This window comes from Heteronotia binoei, chromosome 5 (genome assembly GCF_032191835.1).
Source record: "Heteronotia binoei isolate CCM8104 ecotype False Entrance Well chromosome 5, APGP_CSIRO_Hbin_v1, whole genome shotgun sequence".
Taxonomy (NCBI): Eukaryota; Metazoa; Chordata; class Lepidosauria; order Squamata; family Gekkonidae; genus Heteronotia; species Heteronotia binoei.
The window spans coordinates 42,551,718-42,563,414 of record NC_083227.1 but is presented as its reverse complement, the minus strand read 5'-3'; the positions used below and the strand labels follow the sequence as shown (position 1 = coordinate 42,563,414).

The following is an 11,697-nucleotide window of genomic DNA, read 5'->3' as shown; positions in this document are numbered from 1 at the left end:
TATACTCAACCAGTCTTTTAATATGAGGATTAGGGTGAGGCAGAGAACTTTTCACAAGGACCAGCAACTCCACTGCACAACTGGCAGTCCCCTGCCACAAAAGCCATGTTTTCCTTCTATGGCTCCAAACCTTGCCTCGCCCCCAAATTCACTTAACTCGTTCTTTGCCTTGCCCAGCACAGCAATTCCCCCACCACACTGTTCATCCTTCTCCCACTGGGTAGAAATAGGGTTTCTAGGAGCAAACACTCTTCTGTCCTCGAGCAAAGATTTTAATTTTTCATGTCCCTCAAAAAGGATAACCCAAAAGATGTCAGAAAGAGGGGAAAGAGTTTACTGCTGGAGACTAAGGGTAGCACAAGATGCAAAGGGAAAGATAGAATGGGGGGGGGGGGGGTGGAGAAACAGGCATTGTTTTCTATTTTTTTTCTAATCAACAAGCAATGGAATAAGTAGTCTACAAAAGTCATGGCATTTTTCCTTCCTTTTCTTAAAAAGGCCCAAGGGTAAGACAGACAACCATTAGGAATACTTGGGGCCTTCAACAGCCTTCCACTGCAAGGAGTTCCTGGCAACTCCACAGTCCTCTCGTAGTGCAAAAGGAAAGCCAAGGCAACATCTGTACAACATTTTTACGTGGCTTGTAAATAACGCAGCAAATACAAACTCCATCTCTTAGAGAGACACTCAGGAGCATCCTCTAATCCAACTGCAGGCCTCCCCTCTCCTGCCAAGGACATGGAATTAGGAAAGGAGGACTGCCCCCTTTCATTTGCCAAGCTGGGCAGCTGGATCTCCAGTTGCTGCCAACAGCCACCTCCTTTTCCCTCCCCACTAGGGGAGCAGTCAGAAGGGCAGCCTGCCAATTCCAGGCACAGCCGACAGACCCAGGCTGTGAAGCGTTGCTCAGTTGAGCAGCTTTAGCTTCCCAGTCACCTGATTCACCATCTCTTCTTCTCCCATAATGGCAAGAACTGTATGGGACCCAGCCGGAACCTGAAACAGAGAAGCCGTGACATAGGTGGTACAAACAATGCTTAGCTTTTCCTTTGGGTAAAAAAATGCCTGAAAACTTAAGATTCCAGGCATGACTCAAGATGCTGCTTTTGACTTACAAAGCCCTAAACAGTCTGGGACCAGGGTAGACACAAAGTCACAGGAAGCTGCCCAGGAAATTACACCTTCTCTGGAAACTTTTCTCTGAATGTCCTTACCTTCTGAGGTCAGGCAGGAGACCGAGACGGCCTTTTCTGTGGTGGCACTCCACTTTTAGAATTTCTTCCCCAGGAAGATCTACCTGGTACAACCTGTGCTATCATTTAGACCAGGAGTGGCCAAACTGCAGCTCAGGAGCCACATGTGGCTCTTTCACAGATATTGTGTGGCTCTCGAAACCCTCACCACCCCATCATCTGGCTTGGAGAAGTATCTCTCTCTTTCTCCAAGCTAAGCCAGCCAGCAGCTTGGAGAATGCATTTAAAATGAAAGTTGCTTTCTTTCCACTTTCTTTCCTCCCTCTCCCCATCTATTTTTCTTCCTTCCTTGCAACTCTCAAACATCTGACATTCATGTCGTGGCTCTCAAACATCTGATGTTCATTCTATGTGGCTCTTACTTAGTTTGGCCACCCCTGATTTAGACACTAGGCTAAGTCCGCTTTCTTTTCCCCAAACTTTAAATAGTAATTAATTCTGTGGTTTATATGGGTGGCGATTTCTTTTTGTTTGGTTTTTATATTGATCTTTTCCAGGGCTTTTTGTGTGTGGTGGTACTCACCAGGGCCAGCACCTTGTGGAGGAGCTCTCCCAAGTCAAGGGGCGGAAACTGGTACAACCTTATCTATGAGTACTAGCACTTTTTTTGGACACCAGAAAGCACTGATCTTTTTGGATTTAATGATATTTCTTGGGTATACTATTAGAACTTTTTGGAAAGCTGTTTTGAGGACTGAGTGGAAAGATGAGGTATAAATATTTTTAAAGCAAACACAGTGAGAGTTGTAGGTGGGAGTAGCTTCATCTTGATCTAAATGTTCTTCAAGAATGCGATTGTAGCCTCATGTCTAACTGCAACTGTTTTTGAATCAGGAGAAGGTTAGAGAGGTACTGCTTTGTGCTGACTAGAGCCAAAAATTAATTTGGGGAAACAATTCAAATTGTTCTTATTAAAAAATTCCCTGTAAGAGATTAAAGTATAATCTAATGAGAAACCACACATTTGAATTCCATCAAAATCTGCCCAAATATTAAGCTAGTTAGTATGAACTTAGGATCAGCAAGGCTGAAATTTTGTGATGGGCTGCAAATAGGGTTGCCAGCTCTGGATTGTGAAATACCTGGAGATTTTGGGGGTGGAGCTGAGGAGGAACCTCAACAGGGTATAATACCATAGAGTCCATCCTCCAAAGCAGCTATTTTCTCCAGGGGAAATTATGTTGGTAATTTGTAGATCCATTGTAATATCAGGAGATTTCCAGGTGCCACCTGGAAGATGGCAACCCTAGCTGCAAAAAAATAGAGTTAACTATCCATTCAGTAGGTCCAACATAAAGCTTTTGAAGACAGAACCTGACCAGCAACTTTGCAGATGTGACATTATACTCTATTTGGAGCCTTTTTCAGTCTTTGCATTTTCAACACTTCTATCTCCACATGTACCTGGAGAGCGTGCTGAATATTCTGGCTTCAGTACATGCAATGAAATCCCCTGATTTTTCAGGACACACTTAACACATACTGAATCCGGAATACACATGTGTTGTCCGATTTAAACAAAATGACACGTGCACACTTCGAGATGACTGTGCACAGTGTGCTCTCATAGTATTAGAACCAGAAACAATTACCAGAAAAGGCTCGGATCACAGCTGTACAGTTATGGCTTCAGTAGGAAGTGAACTATACTGTCAAAATACTTGGAGGAGGGAGCTCTGGCTCAGCAGTAGAGCATTTGTTAGGCATGCAGAAGGTCCCAGGTTCAAACCCCAGCATCTCCAGTTTTTTAAAAAAAGGGATTGGGTAGCAGGTGATGTGAACGACCTCTACCTGAGATGCTAGAGAGCCCCACAGCCAGTCTGAGTGAGTAATACTGAGCTTGACGGGCCAAGGATTTGATTCACTATAAGGTAGTTTCATGTGTTCATCCCAACTTTTATACAAGAGATCCAAAAACTTGCGGGCAGTTTCTGGCTTAGAAATCAGAAGGGAGTCTTCCAGTGGGCAGATGGTACCACTCCTATCCTCAGAACAGACCTCCAGATCTTCCACTCCTTTCACCCCAGTATCCTGTGAATCCTAACCTTCCTTTCCCAATCTGAATGCAAAACATTCCAAATTTTGCTCTCCCAGCAGTTTTGCAGCTGGAACAAAGAATAGGCAAGTATGCGCAAAGGAAATGAACGTGCATCATCCATCACCAAAGAAGAATTCCAAATCTCTCTTTTATCTATACATGGACTTGTGTTTCCACACAGACCTACAAGACCCAAGATAATTTGCCCCACCTCTTCCTTTTATCTGACTGGGGTATACCAAATGACATATTCAGTCAGAGTATGCTGTTTTCAAGCAGCCGGCATGCTTACCTGAGTCCTTCCTGCATCTTGCACTAGGTACGTTGGCAATTCCAGGCTCAAAGCCAAGGCATGCAGCTCTAGCAACTGGTCAGTGTTGGATCCCTGAAGTACCACTTTCTTTGCTCTGAAAAGGGCAAAGCAAGCTGCAATATAAGATCAGCTTCTCTTCCCCAAACTCACAGTCAGCCATCCGTCCGATAAACACTTCCCAGAACAAACAAGCAAGCTCTAGAGAACCTTAAGTCCAAAGAGCAAAACAGAGGCCATGTTAAAACCTCATTTCACATCTAATGGCCTATATACAGAACAGCACAGTAGCCATGTTTGGTTGTGGTTGTTTATCGTGTTTGACTACTGTTATCAAAGAAATGAGGATAGCTATCTCATAGCATGGACATTTCGGACATTTTATGCTTGTGCATGGGTCCCCACCTTTCTTCTGCCTGTGGGCACCTTTGGAATTCTAACAAAGGGCAGTGGACACAATCACAAAATGGCTGCCACAGGAGGTGGGGGCATCTAGAAAACATCAGGGAGCGAGGTTACATATACTCTAATAGTAACTCTTCAGCATTTCAGGCAGAAGCTTTGTTTAACATGATCCCTTTTAATCTACACAGCCAATCAGAAGCCATGCTGGGAAAAAGCCCCACCTGCTTTCTAAAAGCAACTGGCAGGCACCAGGAAGAGTGTCACTGGGCACCACCGCAAGCATGGGCACTCCTGTGTTAGCGCCTAAGAATCTGAAATATTTCCAGACTTCTGTGCAGGCTGGAGAGATCTTAACATCTAAAATATGTAAGCATTTTTCCAGCCTTTGTGAAGGAAGCTACAGGTATGGAAGCCTGGCTGCCTCACCACTACCCCCATAAGCCAGGACAGAATGCACCAGGCTGAAATGCAGCCAACATCAGGTTAGGCAGGACTGGAAACCTAGGACAAGGGTCCCGTAGAATGCATAGCTCACTCAGGCAAGCTAGCAAAGTGTCAGAATGCCCAATTCACTTGGCCACACTACAGATCAGCTCCCAGGGGAATCCAGAGGATGCTTGAGAACCCCATCCAAGGATCTCCTCTTGAGTACAGCCCTTACTCTGCCATTTTCAAAAAGCTGCATGATATCCTGGTTGATTTAGTGCGTGCCACATGACTTGATGGAGGATGGCACAAACATGCTTTGCATGCAAAGCTCCCGCCCCCTTGCCACAAGTTCAACCGCTGGCATATCTCAGGAAGCAGGTGTTGGGAAAGACCTTTCCATGCCAGAGACCCAGTCAGAGAACACAGCACTGAGCTAGACAAGTCCGTCTAGTGCAGGGGTCTCCAACCTTTTTGAGCCATTGGGTGCCTTTGGAATTCTGACACAAGTGTGGCTGGTGCAGCTACAGAATGGCTGCTACAAAAGGATTACTGCTGACAAAATATGTCACGGCTTTCCTTCAGCCACACAGTGAAGACTTTTGTGTTGTGATACCACCTGCTGACAAAGCAATGGTTTAAAAAAGCTACACAGCCAACCAAATCTCCAATGGCCAATCAGAGGATATGCTAGGCAGCAGCTCTACCTGGCCCTGCCCACTTTCTAAAAGCATTTGGAGAACACCTGGAAAAGTTCTGGTAGGCACTCAGATACCCACAGGCAGCATGTTGGGAGACCCCTGGTGTAATGAGATATAAGGTGGAGTCATATGTGTAGGGAGTGAATGGTGAACTCAAATGTGAGTCTTAGCATGTGCTAGATGTTTGTATACAGCAGGGGTGGCCAACGGTAGCTCTCCAGATTTTTTTTTGCCTACAACTCCCATCAACTCCAGCCAGCATGGCCAATGGCTGGGGCTGATGGGAGTTATGGGCAAAAAACATCTGGAGAGCTACCGTTGGTCACCCCTGGTATACAGGGCTTTTTTGAGCAGGAATGCACAGGAACACAGTTCCGTCTGGTTTTGTGTCAGGGGGTGTGGCCTAATATGCAAATGAGTTCCTGCTGGGCTTTTTCTACAAAAAAGCCCTGCTTGTATATAGTACATAGAATTAAAGACCGCGTGTACAGATTATTATGAGATATTAGGGAGGAAATCATCACCCCAAAATGTGTTCATTTAGCAGTTCAACAAGCTTTAACACAGAGAGAATCTCAGTGGGGAATAATAAGGAATCCCTTTGTATGACACTGTTTGAAAAGCTGGATGCCTCTAGAGGATGGGACCCATTTCTAGCCCAGGCCCACCTGTTGCTGGCTTACCCATGTTCCTCCCATTGACTAATCATGTCCTTGTGAGTAGGCTTCTCCTGCATCAGCTGGAAAAGGCCAACTGCTGCATGCCCCACCTGGGCAGCTACCTGCAATGAGAAACAGCAAATTGAGAAACAGCCACTGTCTTGCTTTCCCCAAAGCAAGGAGCCAAGCAACAAACCAGGACATAGCTGCTGAAGGGCATAACCTCAAATCTTTTAACAGCTCAGCTTATCATTCAGGCCAATATCCCACTCAAACTCAGCTTGTATTCATCATTCAGCAAAACTGGGGCAACTTTGTCAGTCAGGGCTGAATCCTAGTGGTTCTCCTGTATTCCCTCAAATGATTGTTCAATATTTAGCCCCCCAAATGGAGAACTAAATGAAGAGCCCCTAATAGGGTTGCCAGCTCCAGGTTGGGGAATTCCTGGCAATTTTGGGGGTGGAGTCTGGGAAGGATGAAGGGGAGGGACTTCAGTGGGATACAATGTCATCGGGTCCATCTTCTGAAGTGGCCATTTTCTCCTTGGGAACTGATGTCTATTGCCTGGAGATCACTTGCATTCCCAGGAAATCTCCAGCTACCAACTGGAGGTCAGCAACCCTAGCCCCTAATGATTCAAAGGCTTCTTTTCCTTGCTTCCCACATTCCTTTGGGCCCAGCTAAATTTTCCAAATCACATAAACAAGTCAGCCACTGAAGCCATGACCCTAGCAGGAGTTTTACCTTTCCAGTTCCCATGGACAGCTCCATGTTCACCACAAAGACCATCTTGAAGTAACAGCCGTCTTGGGCATCATCTTCTTCCTGGAAAGAGAGTTTCAGCAGATCGCTTCCACCGTAGCCACTTGCCTCAGTTCCAGCATTACGTAGTGGTTAGATAGCCAGACTAGGATCTGGGAATCCCTGGTTCAAATTTCCACTCTACCATGGAAGCTTACTGGGTGCCCTTGGGCCAGTCACACTCAGAGTAACCTGCCTCACAGAGTTTTTGTTGCAAGGATAACACAGAAAAGGAGAGACTGTTGCATACCTAAATGAGGAAAAAACTTGCACATGGTGGAGTTATTCAGGGAGTTTTTAATATCAGCACCTAATTGTTTTTGAGGGGACAGGTAGATTTGTTCTCTTTATTATCACTGTAACATACTTTGAGTCCAGTTTTGGAGACAGAGGGACTAAAATGCTGTAAATAAGCTACCATTTATTATTAGAAACAAGCATTCAAGATAGGCTGGTTTGCTTGACATCCAGTCCTACTGGCATTCAACCACTAAGCGCCCATGGGGGCAAGATCAATCATCTTCTTCCACCATAGAAAGAAATGCCTAAGAGCAGTCTCATCACTTTCAGCTTCTCCACCAGAAAAGCAGGTGAGACATTACCAGAGCCACACATGAAGGAGCCCCAACAGAAGGGATCTGTAAATGTCACAGAAGTGTGCACACATCTGCCTGGACAATCACAATATGAAACTGCATAGTCCCACTTCACATGTGCCAACCGCCTCAAGGATTTCTTCCCATCTAAAGGAGATTTAGATTTGATTTTTATATATACACTAGGGGTGGCCAAACTGCAGCTCGTTGTGTGGTTCTTGAAGTCCCCACCACCCCATTTGCCAGCTTGGAGAATGCATTTAAGACTGCTTTCTTTCCACCTCTTTCCCCCCATCTATTTGCCTGCCTGCCTTCCTTGTGGCTCTCAAACATCAGGTGTTCATGTCTTGCAACTCTCAAACATCTGGCATTTATTCTATGTGGCTCTTACATTAGGCAAGTTTGGCCACCCCGATATATACCGAGGAATGAGCCAGCAGAGCATTGAGGTGGTAGAATGGAATGGCACACTTCAGATGGCAAATGATAGAATCCAGGTTTTGAATGTCCCTTTTGCACACTAAATTCCACACAAGTAGACAGCTAGCATGACGGACTGATGTGAGCACATGGAGCCACCTTCTATTGTGTCAGGCTCTCAAATCTATCAAGGTCAGTCTTGTCTGCTCTGACTGACAGCAGCTCCCCAGGTGTCACTTCACCTACTGCCAGATCACCCTAATTGGAGGAGCTGCGGATTGAACCTGGGACCTTCTGCATACAAAGCAGATGCTTTACTATTAAGCCAGAACCCCTTCCAAAAGGTATAGCTCCCCCTTCTCTCCTTGCAACAGGACCAAGACCCCACTGCCTTCTGTTGTGCAAGCAATAGCTCAGCCCAAGCCAGCTGTGCACCACCCAGGATGATATGTGAGCTGGGCTGGTTTCCTGTTTGCAAGGAGCTCTTAATGGGGGCAAGCATTCAAAAATGCAAACTGCCATAATCCTCCTTGTGCACCCTGAAGTGTTACAGTCAATGTTCCCCCTTGTGCTGTGTGTGCAAGCGGCCAGTTGCTGTTCCCTCTAAGTTGTGCGACTGAGATGTTCTGCCAGGCATACGGCTGAGGACAGCAGCAGCTGGAAAGAACAGTGGCCTCCTGGGTTTCTCCCCCACCCCTCATTTTTGCAAGTTAAAACCCTTCCCTATGGGTGCAATATGGATTGTATGCCAGCCACTCTAATTGTAAGATAGATATGTGGTGCCATCTAACAACAGAGCAAATGGTTAAATAGTACTGGAGTTAATGTATTGTATGTATTTTAATATGTATTGCTGTATATCTATGTTGTACCCTGCCCTGAGTCCTGCTTGCAAGAAATGGAACAGGGCAAAAATCAAATCAAATAAACTAACTCCTTAACACAGGGAGCCCCTCTCAGCATCAATCTGGAGCCACGTAGGGTCTTGTACTGCCCAGTGGCCATTTTAAGATTACAGCAGTTATATTCCACTCAGGATGTGAATTGTTCTGCTCATCAGGGAAAACTATGAGAGGGGACATTGGTTACAGTCCCATTTTATCACCTGATTCACACTTCATTCTGCTGCATGTGTAAACCAGGCCTTAGAGGATTCTCCCCGTGTGTTCTTTTAAAGGAGAAAAGAGATAGGAAATGGATCCAGTCATTCCTCAATCTCACTTTGATTTCAGCAATTCAAGGAGTACATCAGCTGTTCCCTTGGGTTACAAGAAGACAGCTGAAGGACAGAAGTCAGCTCAGCTGGAATACTTAACACAGGACTAAGATCTGGGATGCGGGCTGCACCCAACCTCTTACCCAGAGGCCAAAAATATTATAGCATGACTCCCCTGACTCCTTGATGCTTCCTCCCCAGTCTGAGCTTTTCAGAAAGAGAGAGGGAAGAAGAGTGTTGTATTTATTGTCGATATACAAGGTGGATACTGTAAGAACAGAAGGCCCTGTCTTTCCATAAATGGCAAGGCTTATACATTGTGATGTATAGCTTATACAGCATTGCCATTTATGGAAAAAACAAAGCCTTCTATTCTGCTTAAGTAACATTTCATAAAGACAGACTGCAAGTTTTTCTTTTATTCCCCTTCCCCCTGAAAGAAAGCACTATCATACATTTGAGCAATACTTTCATTCTTCTCTCTCTACTGCCTGTCATGGCTGGAATTGGGCATGCTCTTTGGGGCAGGGATCGGTCTATTTCTGCTTACAAAACATTACAAAGCAGATTAATTGCCCTGGATTAGTATTAATGTTTTCAGCACATAGACAGATCAGGAGCACAGCTGGCCAGCAAACAGCTTTATATATACCAAGAGTTCTCAGGCCTCATGCACCCTAAATGTGTCCGGCTGTCCTCAACAAAGGCCATGGCCATTTTGGTCCCAAACCTGGTGGAACAAGGTAGGTGAGATGATTCAGACTGACAGGGCGCCAGTTCAAGATGAGACTGTTGTTGCTCTCAATCAGAAGCCTGGCGGAACATCTCTACCTTACAGAACAAAATATGAGGCAAGTTGCACCTTTGAGACCAACAAAGTTTTACTCAGACTGTAAGTTTGCAGAATGTAACCCTGTCTGATGAAGTGTGCATGGAGCACACGAAAGCTTACATTCTGATTAAAACTTTGTTGGTCTCAAAGCTGCAACTTGACTCCTGCTTTGTTCTGTAAGGTAGAGATGTTCCGCCAGGCTTCTGATTGAGAGCAACAACAGTCTCATCTTGAACTGGCGCCCTGTCAGTCTGAATCATCTCACCTACCTTGTCCCCACTGCCTGCAAAGTAGCCGACAGTCTGCAACTAGAATAGAACTATTATTCACCATCTGTTCCTAAAATGTTTAACATATTCTGGAACGTAGTTTGATGATATTTTAAATGTAATTGTTTTAATAATATTGTACATTGCCCAGCACCTCACTGTGGCTGGGATTAAGTGATTAAGAAATAATGATAACGATTATATGCAGGAGACTGAGATGATAGAATGGAAGGCACTACTGAGATGAGGCTGCTGTATTCCATTAAACTGCAATCCTGTATATTAAAATCTTCCTGTAGAAAAACAGGTACAATGTGGGGAGCGCGATAAGAATCTATGTATATGCTAGACTAGATTTTTATTTGCAAGGAGTTCTTTATACTTTTCAGGCCATTCTTCCACCTCATTCTCCTGGATGGTCTCATAAGATCACGTGCATCTAGAACTTCATTTCTTTCTTTTCTCTCTATCTGGAGAATGCAGGGCTGGGTGCTAGCCTTTCTGGCGCCCTAGGCGAATCACCCACTTGTGCCCCCCCCCCATTAGTAAAAAAAAATATAGGGAAAATGAAGAGCACCAAACTTGAAACTTTTCACATTTTTAATTTACTGATTTTTAATTTTAATTTTTCAAATAAATGTGATAAGTTATTTTAAAAATTGAGAGAATAAATGCTTGCTGGTCACGAGGAAGGAGGGTGGCAAGACAGGATGAGGTGGGAGGCCAAGTCACACATCGGGGAGAGGGAGGTGGCTTGGCTTTGTTGAAGGCAGCTTAGTGATGGGAGAGGACAAGGTGACAGTGGTCAGGAGCCAGAGTCATGCGTAGGGAGCGGGCGCCCAGTGGCACCCCCGAGGCCAGGTGACGCCCTAGGTGACTGCCTACTTTGCCTACTCCCACGCACCGGCCCTGGGAGAATGCAAATCCAGCACTGTGTTCTCAAAAGCACATCACACAAGTGATTCTCTTGGTTTTCTATCCATCAGCCACATTCTGTTAGAAACCAAAAGTTAACATTCTCAATTTGGAAAAAGAGAGTACTGGAATAGGTACATGAAAAATAGTATAGGCAAAGAACAATGAGAAGTAAGCTTCTCTTGCCTGCTTTATGCAATGACAATATTTTATGTTTTTATTGAAGGTAGCTATTCACAATAAAGGCCAGCCTCAGCAACTCAGCCCCCCAATACCAAGATGTGTTGGATGGGAGGAGAGACTCTGCGCATGTTCCAGAGGTCTGTCTCACAAACGCTCCTAGGGCTAGGCCCATGAAGTCCCTGCAACTGAGAAAGGATCTGCAGAGGTGGCATTTTAAGCCTAATACGACGAACAGAGAAAAGACACAGAGACTGAGTAAGGGAAGGAGAACAGGCCAGGAAGCGAGTGAAATAAATTGAGCACAGGAATTCGGGGGACCTACCTGGGAATCGAGGCCGCTACTGAAATAAAGCTGCGCGGCCGCTTCAGCGGATCGACCACCAGTGAGAGCCAAAGCCTGTGGGAAGAGGTGATCGTCAACAATGAACCAACCCGGCCTCAGAACCCACCGCCGACCCTCCGTGCCCGCGCTGAGAATCGACCCCCATCCACACGTGCAAGTTCAACCCACCCGCCGCGCCTCAGCCTCCGGAATCCCCAGCTCCAGCAGCGGCGCGACCAGGGTCTCATCGACGCCCAACTCCCAGCCCAGAGGTTGCGACTCCATTCTTAGCAGCTGGCGGCGCTCTTCTCTCCTATTGGCTTCTGTTGACGACACCCGCCCAATCAGATC

General features: G+C 45.7%; 1 protein-coding gene across 1 annotated transcript; it reads right to left on the bottom strand.

The window, feature by feature from the left end:
• LOC132572385 (probable peptidyl-tRNA hydrolase 2) lies at positions 1 to 11,697 on the bottom strand. The gene is made up of 6 exons (XM_060239327.1): positions 11,536 to 11,697; positions 11,347 to 11,421; positions 6,537 to 6,617; positions 5,817 to 5,914; positions 3,584 to 3,698; positions 1 to 996 (listed from the first exon to the last, which is right to left on the bottom strand). Exons 1-6 carry the CDS (start codon positions 11,629 to 11,631, stop codon positions 907 to 909), a joined length of 555 nt encoding a protein of 184 aa, XP_060095310.1. The 5' UTR covers positions 11,632 to 11,697; the 3' UTR covers positions 1 to 906.

Bases quoted from the DNA above. Each gene is read 5' to 3' on its own strand.
- LOC132572385 (XM_060239327.1), bottom strand. From the start codon at position 11,631: ATGGAGTCGCAACCTCTGGGCTGGGAGTTGGGCGTCGATGAGACCCTG. The intron at 5,915-6,536 runs GTAAAACTCCTG...TTCTCATTGCAG, and splicing joins TGTCCATGGGAACTGGAAAG to GTAGCTGCCCAGGTGGGGCA. The intron at 3,699-5,816 runs GTAAGCCAGCAA...TGCCCTTTTCAG, and splicing joins AGTCAATGGGAGGAACATGG to AGCAAAGAAAGTGGTACTTC.